The sequence below is a fragment of the Canis lupus genome, chromosome 16 (genome assembly GCF_048164855.1).
Source record: "Canis lupus baileyi chromosome 16, mCanLup2.hap1, whole genome shotgun sequence".
Classification (NCBI taxonomy): domain Eukaryota; kingdom Metazoa; phylum Chordata; class Mammalia; order Carnivora; family Canidae; genus Canis; species Canis lupus.
The window spans coordinates 26966925-26991612 of NC_132853.1; the positions used below are offsets into that span (position 1 = coordinate 26966925).

Below are 24688 nucleotides of genomic sequence, written 5' to 3' on the forward strand. Positions count from 1 at the left end.
TGAAAAATAACCCTCAATTTATTTGCTTCCTTATTTATACTTCTACCAGGAGAATTTAAGAACCATTATAACAACCTCTAATTTTAGGGTTTTGAAAAAACGTTTATGGGAACCTGAGTGGCTCAGTAGGTTAAGCATTTGTCTTCAGCCCAGGTCATGATCCCAGGGTTCTTAGATTGAGCCCCATATCAGGCTCCCTGCTCAGCAAGGGGTCTGCTCCTCCTACCTCTTCCACTACCCTCCCCCCTGCTTGTGCTCAAGTGCACTCTGTTCTCGCAAAAATAAAATCTTTAAGAAAAAGTTTTCATTTTATGATATGTGTGCAAGATATATGTATATTAGTTTAATTTTATTTTCTTCTACTTTTTACTGACTTCTCATAGTTAAATATGATCCATTTAAGTACATATAGATATGATGATGGGAAAGGTTTTATTCATAGTTGAAAGGATGAGCCTTAAACACAATTGCCAATTTTACCTGGTCAATTAGGGGTCTCCTGTAAGGATTGCTTTCCAGCAGCACACTACCCCATAATTCTGGATCCTTTCGGCGTACCAAATAGCGGGAAAGACTTTTGAAGAGGGAATTCTCATTGCAAACCTAAATAAGATATTAAAGGTTAGTTTCAAGGTAAAAAAGTAAAGACTTCTTATAGACTAACTTTGCTTTTAAAGGTTATTTTGTATGATATATATATAATATATATATATATTATATACATGTATGTTAATATATATATAATCTGGTATATGGTTTTAATAATTTTTTAATTAATCACTTTTACATATAAGCTTGAGTAGGTCACAACCAAGTTTTTATTAAAATTCAATAAGCAATCCTAGAAAAAAAAGCTAAAAAGGACATTATTGGGTCAATGACAAAACTAGAATATTACAGATTTTTAAATTATTCTATCAGTGTCAGGATGACTCAAGTTGGTATCTACAGTGTGGTTATGAAACAGAATATTTAAGTCTTAGGAAATATACACTGAAGAGGTATGCAACCTATTCTCATATGTATACATATATTTGTATGTATGGTGTGTATGTATGTTTATGTATGAGAATGAGTGTACGAGAACACAAGTGATAAAACTACTGGAGTTAAAATGTTAATAGGTGAATACAGACTTAATTTACTATTTTGGCCACTTTAAATTCATAATTATTGGCAAATAAAGTTTTTTTAAAAAGCACACATCTACAAGGAATGTTCTGTATTAGCCACTGTGAAACTCAAAATTCACTAATCTAACATTATACAACAGGTTTTTAAAAATGCAGCCTTCTCTCTATACATATTTAACTAATAGTACTCACATTAATAAGTTCCAGATCACATTGGCCACGTTCATAAGCAACACAGGCCAGATGTGGATCTCTCTTCTCACAATACTTTCCAACAACGCGACTGTCATAATAAGGATTTTCACGAAGAAATCTCTCTGGGTTGTTATTACTGTCTATGTAGATTTTGGCTAATGCGTTGTGAGTAGCAGGCTCCTCACAGCCCTCATGAATTCTGGCCTCTAGCCAAGGCAGAAGTAGTTTCAATCTAATATTTAAAAAAACAAAAACAAAAACAAAAAAACGAAACACACATATACACAAAACAACACAAAACCACACATGCTATATTATAAAAAAAAACACACAACTCTTGACAATGCTAATTACAGAAGTATTATGGTATATAATATGCTTTCCCATACATAATTTTGAATTCTCAACAATTCTACTACAAATTGGGAAATTACGATTCAGAGATGGTGAAATGATTTGCCCAAGATTACACAAAAGGTATAAAAGACTATCTTTAGAATCTCCAAGATCTATCTGCTACATTATTCAGATAGGATATAGAAAAAAGAGATTATAGATTCATATTGTTATTTTCTTATACTAAACAAAATATCTAGACCTCAGAGAAATTTTGTTTAGAAGATGGGGATGTCATATGAGAAAACAGGCCAGATTATCTAAGGTTCCTTACAAATCTAACACAATTAATAGACATTACCTATAGCAAAAGGGTGCAGTACACTAAATACACAATGGGAACAAAATCTGGTAGCTTCAGAAGCTCTGGGTTTAATAATTCTAGCAGTCATATGATCACTTCACCAAGGATCATGGTTTCACTGAGCTATATTAGCTTTTGTTTTAATGGTCCTGATGACCCAACACTCCTGACCCTGGTTTAAGTATTAAAAGCACCCAGAGGGAGGTGCCTGGCTGGCTCAGTTGGTGGAACACGTAATTCTTGATCTCAGGGTACTGAGTTCAAACCCCACGTTAGGTATAAAGATTAAATAAACTTTTTTAAAAATTAAAAAAAAAATACCCAGAGGAAAAACAACAAGCCATATTTTGGCTATCAAAATCATATAGTTATTATGAACATACTCCCATTAGAGTAAAGACACAACTTTAATATTAAGGCAAAAAAAAAAAAAAATCAAGATCCTATAAACATGTGCAACCTAAGCAGATGTGCCATGGCAACCGAAAGAATAAAGATTAGCTAAAGCACATCCAGACTAGTGACTCAGATGTTAATCTAGCTTATCATAATATAATTTGTAAGTTAAAGACCAAATAGTCTAACTGTAATTCTCTGGCTATTTGCTTGCAACAACAACAAAAGATTGTTTTCAGGTATTAGATTTAAGACTCAACTCAAACCTCTTTCTAAATGTTAAATTGTAATGACCTATAATCAGTTCAAATGAGGCTCAAGCTTTTAAAATCAGTATTATATATATGTGTATATATATATCTCCATTGTCTTTACACAATTTTTCTGTTTGAAATATTCAAATGCAAATTCTATGAATATCATTTTTAGGATACCTATACTAAGGTTAAAATTAAACCCCACAGGTTTTCTTATATCTTTTCATACCCAGAGTAACTTTCCACTGTTCGACCAATCCACCAACCTCATTCACTATATCAATACTTTCTAAACACTAGTTCATCAAAATGTCCCAGCTAGAAAAAGGACTTCATAGTACAGTATTAGAAGCACTTATACTCTATTCTCTTCCACTGGAAATTCAGAATTCATGTTATCACATTTAGGTTCAAAATAAATCAGTTTAACCCAGAGTTACACAGGAAACTTTTTTCTCTCATTTGAGAAAAATTAACCAAAGAAGAATTAGTTACTAAAACAGTGGTATTGGACCTAACTAAAAAGAGGCTTTTTATGTAGTTTACATTAAAAACATATAGTCAAACCACACAGTTTTAATTATAAACACGCAAATAATGTCTGTATGACAAAACTGTAATGTTTTAGAAACAGATTTTTTTTCCAGTACTCAAGCTATCTTCACTTCTCAATTGGAGGTCTCCAGGGAATTATGACGCACATTTTACTGAATAGCTTTTAGGCAAATGACAGGCTGTTATTTTTTATCCAATAGCATGCTAAGAGAGACTACTCATTTATAGGAGTTATGTAGGTTCAAATGGTACTACACCTGTTTCTTTTTTCAACCTCAGCAACAAGCTCATCAGTAGAGAATTGACCTCTTACAACAAGAATCAAATTTTTAATAACATCTTCAGAGCAATCAACATCAAGCAATCCTCCAATAACCACAGGAAGTCGACTTGGATTTACCTATGGTTTAAGAAAAAAAAAAAAAAAAAAAGAAGTCATTATGTTATTAACAAGCAAAGCAAAAAAGGAGTTTAAAAAAATTAAACTCATTTCCCTCTTTGAAGCTCAGTTTTAAAATTCAGTAATAAACCAAGAGTCTGAATTTGCTAGTAGAAAAAGTTAGCAGGAAGTATGGGTTGGTTAATTCATACCTCCGACTGCTCTAAATAAAGTCAGTCTGTCCAAAGAGGCTATAGTCACAGAATGTCTATGGAAGACTAATTAAAAGGTCTCCATTAGAATAAAACTGTTTTTCTTTTTTCTCTAGTTACAAAGTAAAGTTTCAAATATCTATGTTAAGATGGTTTTAAAACTCTGCTTTAGAGTCTATGACTTCTACATGGATATACTTCAGGGGTTGGGTTCAAGTTAACTAGTGTGTAGGTCATCCAACTTTTCCAACTATAGCAGTTTGTTCTGCTTTAAAGGCTTAATATGAATGTAAATTTCCAATCTAAATAAGAAGTCTAAGGAGAAAAAAAAAGTTGAAAGGCACTGTAGCAGACTACTCCCATTTTGTAGTACAGAATTTCAAAGGATATGAAGATTTCCAGAGTGTGAGAAGTAAAATTTACAATAAGGTATTTTTAAATATTACTTACCTTCTGTACATATATTTCTATATACTTTTGAAGATTATTTCTATATAAATAGAGCACCAAATCATGGACAAAGTCAAATCGGTCACATACAATGATAAGTGGTAACTGATCTGTTAGCTTCGCTTCCTGAAAAAAGAACAAAAAGTAGCCTTAATTTTCTCCTTTTTTGAGCTATCAAATCTATGTAAAATATGAGAAGCTGTTCTACACTGGTAAGAGAGGCTCACATAAACTTGGCTCTTCTCTCAAAGAAAGAAATGCCCCAGTAGATGGTGTGTGCCCATCCCAGTTTCATTAAATTTTTATTAAGCTAGACTTAGCCTCAGTGCAAAACACCCTTTACCAAAAAAAAGATAACAAATTAAGATTTATGAGCCACTAGTGGCACTTAGGATATAAAATCATCACAGTGGGACTTTCATTAATAGTAACATTGCAACTGAGTTTGGAGTTCATAAGAACTATAGTCACATTATAAAAATTATGGCATAAATGGCTCATAGTTATTTCAAACTAATGATTTCTTTTTCACCCCTCCCAATTCCAATCTATATGGCCAACTTCTAACACTATTACAATAAAGCCTACAAGGAGCAGCATGATGATTTAAAAAAACAAAACAAAACAAAAAACACCACACATTTAAAAAAGAAAAAGACATCTTTAAATTACCAATTACTTTTACCATTACAAATACCAAGCTATAATCCTACTTATAGATTGACACAGATGGTACAGACAGGTAGCTAAGACCTGTACTGGGCATTTACCTGATACATGTCCTGTTACATTCCACAGACATAAGGTACAGCACAAAAAATAACAGTTTCCATCAGGAATTCATTTATACACAGTGAAACATTCCTCAATAAATGATTCCTCTATGTCAGTTTATTAAGGAAGCACAACTAAGCAGGTTAGACTTTCCCTAATGACAGCCACTCAGAATATTATTTGCAATATTAAAATAAAATGGTTCCTAAAGTTTAGTGCACATCACTCATCCAATCATAAATTTGAAGATTAGACTATGAAATGTTCAGAGAATACCCAACTAAATCTAGGAGTCAGGGAAATCATGAAAAAAAAAAATCAAAATGGCTGTAAATCTGAAGTGGAAGTCCAGCTGCAGATTTTTCACATTAAGGAAAGTCTAAAGCATGTATTTAGCACCATGGAAACCTGTACTAACAACTACAATCATTTCTAAAACATGTTGGATCTACCTATCCAAAATATTTCAGTTAGCCAAATTTTTCCTACTAAATGAACATCAGAAAGTTAGTGGATCAATATACTAATCTTCTTTATCCTCTTTAATATACACATAAAATATTACATACTTTACCACTTAGAAAATACACTTGAAAATAATGGAAGATTACCTATGTGTTCTATTCTCATGCATGCATGGGTGTTTGAGGTTTCTGTTGGTAAAGATAACCAGAATGTATTTCCAATGAAAATTTAAGATTGGAAAAGTAGACAAACACTAGTGTATTTTCTTGACTGCCTTAATTTGCACATGATTTCACACATGGGAGTAATGCTATTAATATTTTAAATTATGTATTAAAAAGCTTAACCCTCTAGCTATTATATGGTTAAAGATTTGAAGAACAAAATTGAAATTATATAAACACATTCAGAGGTTTTCTTAAACATTATGTTACTTACTTAACTAATATTTACTGAGTACCCATATACCGGACACTGTTCTTATGCAATGAAATAGCAAGGAACAAAGTAAAGCATTCCCTCAAGGAACATATGTTCTAGTGGGAAAAAATAATGTCTTATAATATTAAGTGTTCTAAGGAAAAATAAAACAGGATATGGGAGAGGTGAAGATGGAATAGGAATAGATTTTATTCTAAACAGGGTAATCTGAGACATCCTTTCTCATAACATTTCATCAGAAATCTGAACAAAGGTAAGGAATCCTAATCATGAAGATTTGAAGATTTGAGAAAAAAAGTAGAAAGGGGCACAAGCAAGGGTCCTGGGGCAGGAGAAGGTTCAGGGAGTTTGAGGAATAACAAGCAGGCCAGTGTGGTTTAAGTACAACCAGAAAAGAAAAATTATTAAAAAAAAAAAAAAAAAAAAAAAGATCAAAGGTAGTAGAAAGCAGATCATGGGTCCAAAGAACAGTTCCATGCTTTCTATGGATAGCTATAGTTCTACAGGGTGAACGTATGAGCCAAATGATGCTACTGAAACCACTTCCTCCTGCTCACAGGCTCCTTTAAAGACAAAGTTATAATCTACCAATCTCTGTATTCCTGGTGGCTAACATGGAATTGCCACTTGAATGTTCAAGATCAGAGTATTTTTTCTTATCAGAGTTTACATATAACACCAATTATTATACAGCTAGGATCTCCAAACTGAAATTTAATGGCAGTGATGATGAGATGTAGCATTACAGCTATATTGTACAGGTCAATAAGGAAAGTGAGTAAAGTGTCTAGTATGTTCTATTTTTACTACTGGGGTGAAAGGTTGAATACAATAGTAGCATCTTAGTACTGAGCTCCCATCTCAGACTGAAGATAAGACACAAGGTTTACCTCTAACTTGGGCTGGAATTAAAATTCCTTCACAAAGTCATGAATAACTTAAAACCAATGATAAAACTTGCTTGATAGAAAAAGATAGGTAGGCTGACTACCTTATTTCCAAGGCCCACCAACAGTTTATTAACAATGGTTATCACTTGAATACCTATGGCAATACAAGGTACTGACTAGATCAACACAGCTTCTGGTCAGAAAAACTGAGGCTAAGTTAATTTGCCTGAGGTAACAGCTAGGTAAATACCGAATGAACAAATAATAGCTAATAACAGAAATAGAATTTGAACCAGGTCTCACTGGTTTAAAAGCCCAAAATCCACATCCATTTCCCCACTCTATCAGATTTGCACCTAATTCACAGCATGATGTGTGGAAGGGGAGTCCTCTTCTCATTAGATCTCAGGGGCTAAGCAACTTAAGGCTACACTATGCTAAAATCCAGAGGATTTTCTTTTTTTTGAAGCTCAATAACTATTTTCACTTAATTGTGATGTTCATTTAGTCCTGCTTTACACATAAATCACTTAAAAAATACAAATGCAATTCTAAAGAAATGACAACTGAAGCTTAACAGTCAAGAGTTTAACAACAACGAAAAGGGAATCTAAGAATCTGGTAGTATTTTTTAAAAAGGAAACAGTACCGATACTCAAAGAAGGAACTAAATTGTAGTCATGGTACTCTAGTCAAGCATAGAGCATCAAATCTTTCTCTCATTTGGAGGGCTTTCTGATACCACAAAGACTTGGGTTCAAACATATCATACTATCTAGGCTACTGAGAATACTCGTGATGGCCAAGGTATTATATAAACTATACCATGGAGAAAAGTTTATCTTTTAATCTAAAATATAAGGCAACTTCTATACTTTAACTACTTCATTACATTAAAACCTCTATTTAGCTATTTAATCTAGAACCCAGTAGTAATTCTTCAAAAGAACAGTTAATAAAACTATAGATTATCTAAAATAACAGTATAGGAATAGGAAAAGCCTGGTTTTCCTACTTAATTACAAAATAAACATTTTGGGTTTAGTGTCAATGTAAAAATTCTTCCAAAAAGACAAAAACTAAGAACTTTACATACAATCCCTAGAATCATTTCGTGTATTATTTAAATGCAAAATATATATATCTTTAAGGGGTTCTCTAAGTATCCTATAGTTTACCTGATTTTTATCGACAACTGCCAATTTTAAAGCTTTTATTTTCCTCATAGTGTGACTGGAAGGTATGAGAATAAAGCTAAAGTTAAGTAAACATTAATTTAACTGTCTTTAGGTATGTTTTGAAGAGCTAAAAATCTTTAAATCATTACTCTTTACTGCAACACAGGCAGTTTTCTGTAACTAGTATTGCAAAGCTGAGGGGTTTTTGTTAGATCGTACCTTCAGTTTAATGAATTATACACAATTAATATTTAGTTTCTAAACAATAGCTAATTTGAGAGAGAGATAAATCTAAGTCCTTTAGATAGTCGTCTGTATATAAAAGAGGACACTGAGGACAAACTGTTCTTATCTTCAAAGGGAGCATACTTGAAATTCTAAAGTGACATTGAGAATCTCCAACCACATTTCAAAATTTTTCTTCAAAAATTCAAGTGGAAGGAAATTTCTTCGACATAGTGCCATTTTTCTCTTCTTTTAAAGAGATGGTCCTTCTTAAGTATTACTTACCAACTCCCTTCCTTATTTCAAAGGAAACCACAGAATGTTAAATTTGGAAGAAATAATTCAGCACACAATTTTGCTGAGAATTTTCCATTTAGGGAAAACAAATATTTTAAAACTATGATGATACTGACGTAGAACTGCTGATCTTCATTCCAGCCAGAAAGTGCATTATTCAAAACCACTTACCTTGAGAAAATTCTTGACTCGCTCAGGATCATAGCAGTTGCTTTCTCTGCAGATTCTTTCTACTTCTTTGATCTGCCCAGTCTTGCAAGCTGCCTGAATATACTTAAAGTGCACATCTGGGTCCTGACTAAAGTTAACAATGGATCCCAGAAAATAAAAGAGACCTTAAAGAGACAAATAATTGAAATTAAGTATAGGTGCACCTTTGAGAATGATAGAACTGAAAAATATTTAAGCAATTAAAAAAATAGTATGTTGATTATACCTCAATTTAAAAATAAATGTTATATTGAATAGCCCCAAATAAAAACTGGTTGCTCAAAAAGCTTAATAAGAATACTAATTAATCCAATAACCAATTCAATAAATGAATATACACTGTAATCTCTACAAAACAGATCATTCAATATTTTCTAGTAGTTGAGAAAGAGGCAACTACTTAATACCAAAGCTAATCATACCATGTTCCATATGAGAAATTTTAAATAAAACCACACCATATTCCATGAAAAATTTTAATGAATTTTAAAAAAAGATTTTATTTAGGGGCACATGGTGGCTCAGTGGTTCAGCATCTGCCTTTGGCTCAGGTTGTGATCCCAGGGTCCTGGGATTAAGTCCCACATCAGGTTCTCCATAGGGAGCTTGCTTTTCCCTCTGCCTGTCTCTGTGTCTCTCATGAATAAATAAAATCTTTAAAAATAAATAAATAAATTTATTTATTTGCTATCTCTTTCAGATAAATAAATAAATCTTATAAGATATGTATCTTATATTTATTTGAGAGAGGTAGCAAGACAGAGCACAATCGGAGGGAAAGGAGAAACAGGCTTCCCACTATGAGCAGGAAGCCCAACTCAGGGTTTGATCCAGGAGCCTGGGATCATGACCTCTGCCAAAGGTAGATGCTTAAGAGACTGAGCCGCCCAGGTGCTCCCTATATATGAGAAATTTTAAACGAAGTCCTTTATAACAGGTTTTTCCTATATGCAATTAATAGCAAAACTACAAAAGTGGTTTGAAAAGACTAATGCAGTGCTGTCCAACAAAACTTTACAGAACAATAAAAACATGTGCTATATCGGCATGTCCAATATGGTAGCTACTAACAGTACACAGCTATTAAACACCTGAAATGTGGTACTGTGACTGAAGAACTAAAATTTTAATTGTATTCAATTTTAATTACTTTAAATTTATATATCTACACGTGGCTAGAGAACCTGAATGAACAAAATCAATTTAGTGTGTAGTTAATATACAGAAATCGAGAAACTTAAGTAGTAGAAATCTTATTCTTTCTGACTAGACCAAAATGACAAAAAGAAGGGAAAAAAGATAACTAGAAACCAAAGTTTAGCTATTAAACCTAACAGTTACCCAATAGTGATTACGTTAGTATTCAGTATATCAGTGATTCTCACACGGGGTGATTTTCTTCCCAGGAGACAGACATTTGGCAATGTTTGGAGACACTTTTGGTGGTTGCAACTGTTGGAGCTGATGCTACTGGCATCTAAAGAAGCCAGGTAGAAGCCAGGGATGCTGCTAAATATCCTGCATGCACGTGACAACTTGTCCCTAAAACAAATTATCCAGCCCAAATTATCTATAGTGCAAAGGCTGAGAAAACCTAGTGTATAGTGACAAGTCACAAAATGTTCTTGGCTAGAAACATTTATCATTTTAAGAGTCAGAATGGTCTAAGTGTGAAATCTTATTATACCTGATTAGTATTTTCATTTTATTCAATTATGATAAAAAAACCTGACATAAAAGAGCTGACATTTATTAAATAAAACTCAAACTGTCCCATAAAATTAAGCTTGTAGAAAGATAAAATTTCCAACAGTACATGATCATAATAATATCTCTCTTGGCTCTCTAATTAAAAACAACTCAAACTCTTAATTACCTTCAAAACTCTTGAAAGATTCAAAAAGTTCAATTAGAGATTGAGTTGACAGTTGTTCATGATACTTCGAAGCCACCTGAACACAGATCTGCAGATTCTGACGAATGTTGGCAGACAGCATGGCCCTGAGGCATTCTAGGGAGTCTTCTACTGATAAGGACCCAAAGTAATTCACTAACCACTGGAGGACAAAATAACAGGTAAATAAATACACATGTGAAATAATATTGAACCTTATTGGAATGAAATTACTATTATTCAGTCCTACATTTTCAGTATACCAATCAATCATATCACCATCTTTTAGGTAAGAAACTAAAAATACCTCAGGGTTAAGAAGATGAGTGTGAACAACCGCACGCTTTATGTCATATAAATCAGTGAAGTGTTCTAATGCACGCTGCAGTAAACCAGCCTTTTCACACAGCTGAGCGATATGAGCCCGGTCATAATGCGTAAACATCTGATTCCCTAGAATAGCATCTGCAACCTAAGAAACCACAAATAGGACAAATTTATCTTATATCCCATTTACATCAATAATTCTATATCCAGATTACATATTAAGATTCAATTGTGAATAAATAAGGAGAGAGTACAAAGGCATCTCAGTAGCTTCCAAGAGCTTAATCTAAGAAGCTGTCAATAACTACTATAACAGTGGAAACATGCCTAAAAAGCAGGAAAACCTTACTTGAGGTGCATGCATAAGGTTCATCTCAAGCAATCGTGTCTGTAAAGGACCTTCAGATGGGCGATTATTCTTTAGGGCATCAAGCAAGAATGCAGTACACTGCTGAATTAGATTGTATTCCATAAAGACATCAACAATCTGGAAAAAAAGCATTTGAAGAAAATTGTTTTAAGATATTTAAAACTTGATTTATGATACTATTGACAATTTGTACCTGAAAGGAAATTAGGTATCTCTTTATATAAAAAATTGCCAGACTGAATCCCAGATTTAAATATCATTTAAAACTTCATAATTTAAGAATAAATTTTTGTCCTCTACAGCTTTTAGTTGTGGTAAAAAAAAAAAAAAAATCAAGATATTATATATAATAGCAGAATACAATCAAAACAATGGCTTTAAAATTTTGATGAACTATTTAAAAGATACAAAATATGAAGGAGTCTGAGTTCCACTCCCAATATCCATCTCTTCCCTAATCCAATGGCAGCAACCATCCTTGTTTTATTATTCCTATATTTTGTTCATTTTTAATACATATATATCTCTAAATAAGAGAGTGTTTTGCATGTTTTAAAACTGTATATATGTGGTACCTTCCTGTTCATTCCTCTGCAACTTGTTTTCTGTTTAATAAGCTACTTGAGGTTTATCTATGCAGACAGACATAGCTCTAACTTCTACAAATTAAAAAATTAACCCATTCTTCTTCAAAGCTGTTTATTATTTATTTCTAAAGATTTTATTTATTTATTCATGAGACAGAGAGAGGCAGAGACACAGAGGGAGAAGCAGGCGCCCTCTGGGGAGCCTGACTCAGGACTCAATCCGAGAACCCTGGGATCATGAACTGAGCCAAAGACAGATGCTCAACCACTGAACCACCACAGTGCCCCTTCTCCAAAGCTGTTTAAATTCAGATCCCCCTCATTCACTTTTTAAATCAACTTCTACAGAAGTTGCCTTTACCTGTGTGATATCAGCAAGAGGTTCTTCATCTTGAACTAACATTTGGGCAAACTGCTGTCCTTGATCTGGACTGATACGCATGACATTTCTCAGCAGAAATATCCAGTCTGGAGTATATCCAACCTACAAATAGACAAAAATTTGTAATGCTGCTGTAAAATTTCATTTTTATATCATTTAAAGGCTTTTTCTACAACAGAATTTTTCTAATATAGAACTACTGGTGCAAGTACAAATTCAGTTTTAACTTAACATGTTTGACTCATAATAGGCAAATAGACACTTTGGTGATAACATATTTGAATGGAGAGCTGTAAGTTTTTATAAATGACTTACTTAGTTCCAATGAATTTCAAAGTTTGTTCTAACAGGTTAAACAGGCCCCTGACATCTTAAATTCTGAGAAGGCAAGTAAGAATGTCTCCATTTTTTTTTAAACAGTTTTTTTAAGACAATATCTGTACCCACTGTGGGCTCAAACTCGACCCTGAGATTAAGAGTCTCATATGCCTACCAACTGAGCCAGTCAGGAGCCCCAGAGTATCATTTTTTAATTAGTGTAATTCTATATGTGGAGCTAAAACAGAGTTTTTATACTTTTTCAAGTAATTCAAAATTTAAAGAAATCCACTATTAAAGTCACTGACCATTCCTATAGGCTAATATTTCAATGCTTTCATGAATTTATATTAAGAATCTGTTTCACTGAACTCACTTTTTTAGCATATAAAACAATCTTCTGGACTTGACCTGTTTCTGCAAAACACTGAATGACTTTATTTGGGACATTAGCCCGCAGGTATACACTAAGTGCCAATGTAGGGTCCACAGATTTCACAAGGTCACCCAGTTCTTCAGAACATTCCAGCTGTCCAAAGGAAAAAGAGATTGTTTAGTGATCCATGAGCTATTTTATAAATGAGTCATTGATATTACTTCCACTATACATATTAGCTATTATGACAGGCACTTACTCAATTGTCCCAGAATATATTATAAATATGCAAGCATTGTGGTTAGTAAAGACTCTTGATCTTGTATTCAAAGCACTGTCTCAGTAGAATTCTTCACACATCCTACTTAAGGATAAAAAGCTCACTAAGACTTCATACTTATAGATATAACCAACTACTTTGTTAAGAAAGTAGGTACTTAAAAAGCAGAATCCTGTACTTCTATCTATTATGAATATTCAGATAATCAGATCTGCATGGTCCCAATTTTTAAAAAAGAATCAAACTTTTAATGTAATGTTATCAAATGAAAATTTAATATTTTAGGAGCCAGATGAGGCTTACCCTAAGGGCCCTTCCTAATATTAAGGCATAATTTGTATGTCTATAGGATCTAAGATCATTATTATTTTGAATTTTGGATCTAAGGTTGCAAAGCAGAACATACTAACTTTATGAGGTCAGAGATAAAAACTTTAGAATTTTTAGGTGGTACACAGATACCCTCTCCTCTGCACTATTTAACCTGAGTTAGCTGCCCAATGAGGAAAACAGTTTCTCTAAGAGTTTTGATTTTCTACTTTTATTGGTTATGTCAAAGGATAGCGTTTATCACCGACAAGTAAAAAAGTTCTACCAGAGTCTATACCTTTTTTTTTTTTTAATATTTTATTTATTTATTCATGAGAGACAGAGAGAGAGAGAGAGAGAGAGAGAGAGAAGCAGAAACACACAGGCAGAGGGAGAAGCAGGCTCCATGCAGGGAACCTGACGTGGGACTCCATCCTGGGACTCCAGGATCAGGCCCTGGACTGAAGGCGGTGCTAAACTGCTGAGCCACCAGGGCAGCCTCAGAGTCTATACCTCTTAACTGAATACACTAATTTAGAGTTGACCAGTGTCCCTTTCACCATAAATAAATCATATGACCATTTACAAGAAAGGTACTGATATCCAAAAAGCTTTCACACAGCTATATGGGTCAACTCAGTTACTTTGGCTGTTCCGATCCTCCCTTAAACATTCAGGACAGACTTCAAATACTCGCTAGTGTGGCTAGCAACTACTCTTCAGCAGACTCCTGTCCACTACTCCAACTCTGAAGCACTATTCTCCAGTATCCTATAAGATTACCAGAAGCTGGTCAAGAAACAAGGACTTAAAAAAAAAAAAAAAAAAGGGAACAAGGGCTTAGAATTAGTAATGTAAAAATATTACCAATATATGCTAAAGCTGAAAGGTGTAATAACATTAAAAGTTATTCACTACTCAGAGTTATTTTGAACAGTACCAACTCACTTGACAGTGACAGAAGATAGGGTAATTCAGCATTATCACTTTGTAGAAAAAGGCTTTCTACGTTGGTATGAAAGGAATAATGCCACCAAGGAATTGTTTAAACTTGCTAGCTGCCTTACAAATAAGCAACATTTTCCATAATGTGCTTTAAGTACTATTGGATGCTCTGTGTAAAAAGAAATCACTGGGCAAACATAAAGCATAAGGAAACTTTACAGTAAAGAAAACTGGTTAAGAACAGATTTTAAGAGTACAATTTAAGTAAATTTCAAGAAATTAGTTAAATATTTTTCCATGTAATGCTAATTAACATTCTGTGAAATCACTTTGGGAATCTCTAACAGTGCTAATTAGGCAATCCTGATGTCTTGTATCTTATCAATGATCCAACATTTTATGTTTCCCTTGCACATCCAAACACATGGGCAGCCCAGGTGGCTCAGCAGTTTAGCACTGCCTTCAGCCCAGGGCCTGATCCCTGGAGACCCAGGATCGAGTCCCATGTTAGCTTCCCTGCATGGAGCCTGCTTCTGCCTCTGCCTCTGTGTGTGTGTGTGTGTCTGCCTCTCATTAATAAATAAATAAAATCTTTAAAAAAAAAAAAAAAACACAGTTATTAGTAGCAATTACCATTTTCATCATACTTGGTAAGTTCTAAAAGATGTGGTGTTTGTATGGTTGAAGCTACTGTGCATATCAAATGTGGGATGTGAGATACAAAAATATATTCCTATGTAGAAATAAGTATTATAGATGTTAACAAATATGAATATATACTGAAGTAAGCTTCTCATACTAAACTTTTTCTAAAGCAAAAGGATAGCAATTTGCTTCCAGGTTAGTAATTTTAAGCACCAAGCAAAAATCCTGGATTCCACTTAAAAAAACTGAACAAAGATACCCTATCTCAACATGCCATAAAAAATACATTTTAAAGAGGTAGTGAGTTAAATGCATCTCATACAAGGTCTGCCCTTATTCTATTCCTATAAGCAGTAAATAATGGACATTTTGGGGCAGCCTAGATGTTTCTACCTTGCTACCATCGTATTTAAATACAATCAAAGCAAAAGTATGTTAACGTAGTTAATATACCTTATCTTCTTTTAACCATTTCTCCAAAAGCTGTTTCCGCCCTTGCTGAAGTACAGGCCTACATAGTTCCAAGGATTCATATTTGTTTAGCTGACCTTGATCCAAGAGGATTCCAAAGTACTGAAGTAGAGGAGAAGTTTGACCTGGCTGGGCTGGGACACTCTGGAACCGACGGATAGTGTCTGGAGTACGAAGGATTCCCTTTAAGAAAGAGGAATGTTAAAGATTCCTTTCAAAGGTAATCTAACATCACATTAATAACTCCAAGGATCTCTTGGTCAATCTTGAAAGCAGGATTTCTTCTACCAATATAACAAATTTCAAATCTTCACACACTGAATAGCAAAGATTCAGTTAATGTCTGTCACAACTCTGGTTCAAGGTTATGAGAATAATTCAGAATCAGAAATATACCAATCCAATCACAATGCCAATGTTTAAGAGAACAGCATAAGCGTAAAGTAATTATGGCTAACTATTGTTCCAGTTTCACGTTAAGTACAAACTTCATGATACTGATTAGTGTGTAGGGTGTTAATTCAGTCCAACATACTAAGATGATGAGAATACAGTGAAATTTCAGATAAATCTTATCATAAACTAAACAGGATCTATTTACTTTTCAAGTTTAGAAATAAAATCTGTGGCTATCATTGATGAAGGCTAATGGTGTTATAACTGAACATTACATCTATGTAAATTAGTTTGCTAGATCTACATAATCTTCTGACATTGACTTTTAAAAAGCTAAGCAACTCTAGAGGCACTGACAAGTAGCATATACTACTAGAGGAAAGTGCAACCTAAAAAGGGTTAGTTTCTCTATAGAAAGCTGGTTCCACTTCTATTATTATTAGAAATTGAATATATTAACATTAATCCAATCATGGCAACTTCATTTCCGTAACTATTTACCTTTGGTGCATTAGCAGCCACCTTTGCTGCCTCTGAGTAATTCCCCTGGGCAAAAAGAGCATTAAATTTCCGGGCAAAGAGTTCTTCAGCACCAGCTAAGTTGTTACGTACAGCCATTCTCAAAGCCAAATCAGGATTTTGTAGGACATTGGTGATATAAGGAATTATGTTTTCTTCTTCCACACATACTGACAGAACCTGCAATTTAAAGATTAATGAATAGCTGCAATGTATTCATTTGGATATCAGTGATACCAAATCTGTTTAGAGCTGTTTACTACTGAGTCATAAAGGTAATGAAATTACAACAACTGCATTCTTGCTGCCATTAAAAATTTTTAAATTTTTATTTATTTATGATAGTCACAGAGAGAGAGAGAGAGAGAGAGAGAGAGAGGGGCAGAGACACAGGCAGAGGGAGAAGCAGGCTCCATGCACCGGGAACCCGACGTGGGATTCGATCCCGGGTCTACAGGATCGCGCCCTGGGCCAAAGGCAGGCGCCAAACCGCTGCACCACCCAGGGATCCCGCCATTAAAAATTAAAAAAAAAATATTTAGGGGTACCTGGGTAGCTCAGTCAGTTAAGCATCTGACTCTTGATTTCAACTCAGGTCATAATCTCAGGGTCATGGGATCAAGCCCCATATCGGTTCCATGATGAAGTATGGACCCTGCTTGAGAATTTTCTTCCCCTCCTCTGCTCCTGCACACATGCATGTGCGCTCTCTCTCAAAAACAAAAAAACAAACCGAACAAAACAAAAACAAAAACAAAAAGAGGCCAAGAGAAAGACGACTAAGCCATTTGGGGATTCCTAAAATATGGCCATTCTGTGATATAAAAAACTCCCTACTTCATACTATCTTCATATTGTCCAAACTAATTGCTTTGCTATCACCCATTCATTCTTAACATGGTTAATATCAAAGATTAAGACTCTCATTTAGTTGAGCTCTGAAAGGCAACTCTCCATATGGTTTATTGATTCTTAGGAGACAATCTGGATAACCTACAGGAATATGAAAAAGCTTTGCAATTTAAATGACATCTAGGGCTCAGCTGTAAGAAGTTTAAGATATATTCCTTTTAGTTTAAGTCTAGGAATTTTTTTAAACAAAGATTTTCAGTAATTTTCTTTAATTACATTTATACTGCAAGAGGCCAGGTTATATACTCAAAGAGGGGAGGGATCACTGAATCCTCATGCATCTAATATAATGCAAGGTATGCAGTAGGTGCTTAATAAACATAGCATCAGTAAAAGCATTTCTAACTGCTTCCATTTGGAAGAGAGTTACTCACCCTTAGTGCTCCTAAAAAGTCAGTCACGGAGTGCTGCCTTACTTACTTGTCTAAAACTTAAACTATCACCTGACATGAGAAAGGGAGCCTTCACTTCACTATCTACATATCCATTCCTCTCCCCATCACCAGAGCTGTTATACACCTCAGCTTATAAACTACTAATATTATCCTAATAGCATTTCTTATTCTAAAATTTCTCATATTTCTCAGCCACTATTACATAAGGACAGGGACATATCTTTCCTTAGTTGTATTTATTAGCACCAGACAGTGTTTTGCCTGAAATAAGTGCTTGGTATTGTTAAATAAATGAAAATGGGCAATTTCTGTCCCAGGACTAACAAGAATCAAAATACAACCTGAGAATTCAACAACCAAATAGATACGTAATGGTGTACCCTGTCTGTTCTATTCTTCCTTTTGAGAAAAATGAGGACATTTTAACTTCCAAATGTTCTCACATGTAGGTCAGACCCTTATCCCCAAAGCTTAGGCTATCCTGTATTGCTTCATGTCATTCTACTACAAATTAAGACTTAAAGGAAGGAAGTACTTTCTTTCTTTAAGTCATTTGCATTCCAGACCCTCATTCTTTTTTTTTTTTTTTTTTTATTCATGAGAGACAGAGAGAGAGAGAGAGAGGCAGAGACACAGGCAGAGGGAGAAGCAGGCTCCCTGCAGGGAGCCCAACGTGGGACTCCATCCTGGGACTCCAGGATCAGGCCCTGGACTGAAGGCGACGCTAAACCGCTGAGCCACTGGGGCTGCCCCTCAGACCCTCATTCTTAAGGTAGTGCTTAGCACCCAGGAAAAGAAAGATGAACAAATCCAGTTCCAACTACAATGTCTGAAGCTTCTTACTGAATGCTACACACCTTTTCCTTCCCCAAACACCAAATCCACAGTTTCATCTTTATCCTATTTTAGACTGTTCTAACAAATTTCTTGCAACCAGTACTTAGTATGTACAAGAGACAGAGAAGGTTCCCCTACCTTCTAACACACTCAGTTCTGCCAAGTTCGGAATTTAATCTAGATATTGACAATAATGTTCTCTTCGTAGCTTTTAAGCTTGAGGAAGACTCATTCCCTCAGGGCATATGTCCAACAAGAATTGGCTTTGATCAGAGACCAGAGGAAATGCCTTGAAGCCTAAGGTCACTATAAACACCCAAACCCCTACTCCAAGCAATTGGAACAGAAAATTTGTTGGGAAGGAGAATAATCAATAAATTTACAGAATCAGTTATGAATAGCCAATATATATGGCGAAATTTTTCCAGATATTTTAAGTATTATTATCTTAAAAACATCAGCACAGCAGCAGAAATAAGGTCTTTGGCTTAATAACTTCATGATTATTAAATTATCACTAACCTAGTTCACCAAAAGGCCAACTCATTCTTGATTTTTCCAAGAGAGAGATCCAAACAACTAAATAAATGAAAGCTAATGAATTTTTAGAGTTGTTTTAGTGCCAAGACACTGACTGGTATAGAAATACCTTTAAACAAAGAAAAGCCCCTTTCCTAATGAAGAATAGGAATAGTGTTGGAAGCAGATAAACAAGCAATTTTAATTCACTGTGATAGATGTAAATGAGGAGGGCTACCTAAGTTCTAGGGGCATAAAGCAGAAGCACCTAACCAGGTGTGGAGATAAGATAGGAAATGGATAGGAAAGACTCCCTTTCTCTATAGTATTTGCCTCTTTACATACATAACATTTTCCAAAAATTAGTAGAACAAAAGAGAAAAAACCCTATTTACTTCCTTTGCTTACTATCTAGGAAAAATACTAATTTAAAGTAAAACTAGCAAAAGGCAAAAACAAACAGTAACAGTATTCCTTGAAATTTTAATCATTTTAAGAAAATAGATACCTCCTGATGGGATATTTTTGATTACACTAAAATACTAAGAAAACAGAAAAAGGATCACTTGTGACAATTTCAGAATAGCTAATATTTCCCTATCTAATTGGATAAGCTTTCCAGGTACCCCGGAACACCTACTGTAACATATCACTTTCTAACATTAAATATTTAATAATAATTAACGAATTAGAAAAAGAGATGTAGAAAGAATTCTTTCCCCAGTAGTTGATCATCTGTCTTAGCAATCACAGGAAGAAAAAAACCTGTATTAAACAAAAGTAAAACATCTGTCAAATGTGACCCTTGTTTCTTTGCATGGAGAGTCCTTTCTTTCTTTTTTAAGATTTATTTATTTGAGGTGCAGAGGAACAGACTCTTCAAGCAGAATTCCCACGCAACTCCCCCCTCCCCACCCTGCCCCTGCTGAGTGCAGAGCTCTACTTGATCCCTGGATCCCCTAACACATGAGATAGACCTGAGCTGAAATCATGATCTAGACACTTAATGGAATGAGCAACCCAGGCACCCTGAGAGTAGATTCTTTTGACAATGAAGACAGATAAACAAAATCTTAAGTGGCTTTAATGTCAAAAGTTTCTTCTCTGAGACAGAATCAATGAGAGACTCTTAACATATGCTTCTGTATTTTTATGTATATATTATTTCTGACATCCAAATCATTTGCTTTGGGGGAAAAAAAGTAAAGTTAAAAAGTAGTGTTATTTCATTGCTTGTTTCAAGGTTTCCTTACTTGTCCCTTTCTGTTTACTCCAATTATTCCAGCTGTGGCTTCATGAGGTGCAGTAACAAAGATTGTTTCTCCACTGATTCTGTTCATGTAGATACAGGTACCAGTCTCAAGATCATAGAGGTGGATATAGCCATACTTAGTAATCAAGAATACTACATCATGTTTTTCACTGATCTGTATGAAGAAAATCAACAATTCAGTAAATTATGAATCTATAAAGCTAAAATTTAACCCAATTCCATTTTAGAGAGGATAAATTTTAGAACTTTGACAACAAACTTATATGAAAAGTTAATATATATGGTTTCCTCATTTTTACAGCACATTTACTATTCCAAGCTCTTATAGTAAATAGAGTATGAATAAAATGTATAAATGAGAAAACATAATTTTGAACTTAGGATAACCCAGAGTTTATGTATTACATGAAAATTAAGAATTTTCTTTACAAAGTTTCACTAGTAAACTTTACACTTAAATAAAGGGTATTTTTCTAAGCACTACTAAATTATATTGACTGTAATAATTTTGGGATTAATTTTGTTAAGAGGAGAGATTTTAAAAGTCCATTTGTTTGCTTAAAATACCTGCATTGCAACAGGGAAGTCATTTTGTGCTTCTGGAGGAAAGAAAACATCCACTGCCTTCTTTGGAAAGGGCTGGTTTCCTGTAGGTGGTGTGCCAACTTCAATGATATGTAACTATACAAAAGAAAGTAAACCTGGTACAAATCTGTATCATTTAGCAGTTCATCACAGCAGCTTTATTTGTAGCCTCAGATTGGGAACAACCCAAATGTCCTAAAATAGGTATTAAACTACAGTACAACCATACCATGGAATACTCCCCAGTAATAATAATAATAATAATAATAATAATAATAATAATAATAATAAATTCTCACGGGCATTATGCTAAGTGGAAAAAAAAAAGCCAATCTCAAAGGGTCACATGTTACGGTGTTCTATGTAGCATTCTTGAAGTGACCATTATACAGATGAAGAATAATTTGGAGTTAGAGATAATCAGGAGTTAGAGATACTGGGGAAGAGCAGGGGCAAGTAGGTATGACTATAAGGAGTAGCAGGGCTAAATCTGTAGTGATGAAATAGTATATATCATGAATCTACTCCTGCAGAATGATATAGAATAATACAAGTGTACCAATGTCAAGTTCCAGTTTTTCTACTGCACTATAGCTATGTAAGATATAACCAAAAACTAGGTAAAGAACACAGGGATTGCTCTGTATGGTCTTTGTAGCTGCCTATGAATATGTATTATTTCAAGATAAAAACTTTATTTTTAAATTTTATTTATTTATTCATGAGAGAGAGAGAGGGAGGGAGGGAGAGACGCAGAGACATAGGCAGAGGGAGAAGGCAGGCTCCATGCAGGGAGCCCGACGTGGGACTTGATCCTGGGACTCCAGGATCACGCCCGGGGCTGAAGGCAGCGCTAAACCACTGAGCCACCTGGGCTGCCCTAAAAACTTTAAGAAGTTATTTGCTAGAGGGATCACCCTCATCTACCTTAAATTAAGGGCACATAATGGTAATATATGACCCAGGAAGGTACTTTTCTCATGGCTTTCAATTATAATTTACTTCTTACAAACAGAATTCTAATTTGTTAAATTCTTCTCTGTCTATACTCTAACACAGATATTGAAAGTGTACACCTAAGTTGTCTCTCTAATCACATATATGTCATGGATGAGAACATTCTGGTTTAAAATATCTGATGCTGCACATCAGCCAAGCAAAAGAAACTAAATAGTCTCAATAAGGGAGCATTATGTATTTTAGCTTAGTCATGTCAGGAATGAACTCAAAAAAACAACATGGTTTCCAAGATATGTACTATAAGAAACCTCTGGGTCTCATCCTTAATTAGGATAACTACCCATACTTAAGAATTGTCTTCCTTCAAAAGCCATGACACACTACAGCAGAGAACATAGCTGTCTTCTAAAAGCCATGGCAGATTACAAAAGATATATAGCACAATGTATCAAATAGGCTCAAGAACCTAGAAACAGGTCTTCAGATGCTATAAAAATGATATTAAAAGTTTTTTCTCAGTAAGATTTTTCAAAAGGTATGTCACCTTTAGGATTTAAAAAAAAAGATTTTATTTATTTATGAGAGACAGAGAGAGCAGAGACAGAAGCAGGTTCCCCATGGTGAGCCCAATGTGGGACTCGATCCTGGGACCCCAGGATCACGCCCTGAGCTGAAGGCATATACTCAACCACTGAGTCACCCAGGCGTCCCTCAGCTTTAGGTCTTAAGGATAAGATCTGATTTCTAAAACTTATGTGTCTTTTTGTTAAATTCAGACCAAAATATCAATGTTTTCTCCCATCCAAGTACTAAGCAGGACTGACCCTGCTAAGCTTCCAGGATCAGAGGAAATCAGGCACGTTCAAGGTGGCATGACCGTAGACTAAATACCAATGCTTTCTATCTTTATCATATTGAAAGGTTGAATGGCTCATTCCTCAGTTCAGGGATTCTTATTCTGAAGTTTTCGGCAGAATTGTAACTTTCTGTGCATATGTTCTCTCTCTGCTAAGAAGCTATAGGTTTCAAGCAATCTCTATCTTATCTCTTTTTTTTCTGAGCTTATTTTTTATAAATCTATATTTAAATCTTTATTTTATATATATTTAGATCTATATTCAATTAACATATAGTGATTAGTTTCAGAGGTAGAATTCAATGATTCATCCATCAGTCTTAGAACACCCAGTGTTCATTACCTCCCGTGCCCATTTTAACATCCATCACCCAGTTACCCCAATCCCCCATCCTCCCTAGCAACCTTCAGTTTGAATAAACATATTTTTTAAAAATTTAAATTCAATTAATTAACATTTAATGAATGTATTAATTTCAGAGGTAGAGGCTAGTGATTCATCAGTTTTGTTAATTTTTTTAACTAGTTATGGAAGACTTCAGAGATTATACTCTGATAGCTACAACAGCAGCTAAACGGAGTTTCCAGGCCAGCAGTACTAACTGGCATCCAGCAATAAAATCATAGTAGCACCTGAATCCTCAGAGTTCTGTGTCAGGTCTTTTGCTAGGAACGTGGCTGCTGCCCATTCTCCTTTATTCCTCTTCATTTTTTATCCAACCTTAGTCTTTAACCTTCCTAGCTAATTATAAACTACCTATTATCTTTTTGCTAAACTTTTTATATTCTAATCAACCAGGCCTTGCATTTTGTAATTATTTTAATTGTAACTATTGTAATTAAGAACCCCAACATATAAGTACTTCAATTTGTCCAGGTGGTTCCAATGTATAGTCAGGGTTGAGAAGCCGACTTAAGACCATATTATTCAAATTGTGGTCCACATCAATCTAGTCACCTGGAGCATTTAAAATATATTATTGGCTCCACTTACTGAGTCAGACTCTCTAGATATAAGGCAAACAAATGTACACTGTAGCAACCCTAATGATTCTCATACACAGTAAAGCTGAAAACCATCAGATTAAGGCCTTTGGTTAAGGCAATCAAAATAAAGTGTTAATCATAAACAGGTGATGTAAAAAAGTTGTTAAAGAACATTATTCATTTTAAACACGTATCATAAGAAAACATTATTTATTTTAGGTACGTAGCACTAGAAGCAAAATTTAAACAAACTAAGTCACCACAAATCTGAATATTAAAAACAAATTAACAATGAAAGGAGAAGACTATTTTGAAATCAGAGGACTAATTAGTAAAGAAACAAAGACAAGTTCTCAGTACATAATAATTTCCAAAGCCAAGACTTACCTTCCCTCCAGCTTGACCCCGTACTGCAAAACAAAATAACGTTGATTCTTCTGCATTTCCTTCCATCTTAAACTGGGCAAAGCTAGCCGCATGTCCTTCAATGGGCTGAGACACTTTCCTATCTACAGAATATAACTGCATAGCTCCCACCACACGATTTTGCTACAAAGGATCAAAGAGAATAAATTTTGGGGACCCAATGAATCAATAACTCCCAGATTCATTAACCAGTAAAATAATTAAAATGCTTCATATCACCTTTGGCAGGATTTAGAATTCTTTGTAAATTTAGTCTCTCAATATAAATTTAATACTTTTTTTTTTTAACTTCTTAAAATACTTTATTTATTCATGAGAGACACAGAGAGAGAGAGGCAGAGACATAGGCAGAGGGAGAAGCA

General features: G+C 34.5%; 1 protein-coding gene across 3 annotated transcripts in view; it reads right to left on the reverse strand.

Annotated features, from left to right (window-relative positions):
* CLTC (clathrin heavy chain) overlaps positions 1–24688 on the reverse strand; it is a 66547-nt gene that overhangs the window by 13795 nt on the left and 28064 nt on the right. For all 3 annotated transcript variants that reach the window (XM_072779701.1, XM_072779699.1, XM_072779702.1), the window contains 15 exons: positions 24288–24449; positions 21080–21193; positions 20493–20666; positions 16559–16756; positions 15644–15844; positions 13012–13164; positions 12297–12419; positions 11328–11465; positions 10959–11123; positions 10634–10814; positions 8719–8882; positions 4278–4403; positions 3494–3636; positions 1326–1560; positions 481–603 (listed from right to left, as the gene is read on the reverse strand). In XM_072779701.1, the coding sequence (XP_072635802.1) occupies positions 481–603; positions 1326–1560; positions 3494–3636; positions 4278–4403; positions 8719–8882; positions 10634–10814; positions 10959–11123; positions 11328–11465; positions 12297–12419; positions 13012–13164; positions 15644–15844; positions 16559–16756; positions 20493–20666; positions 21080–21193; positions 24288–24449 (2400 nt within the window). The remainder of the gene's footprint in view (positions 1–480; positions 604–1325; positions 1561–3493; positions 3637–4277; positions 4404–8718; positions 8883–10633; positions 10815–10958; positions 11124–11327; positions 11466–12296; positions 12420–13011; positions 13165–15643; positions 15845–16558; positions 16757–20492; positions 20667–21079; positions 21194–24287; positions 24450–24688) is intronic.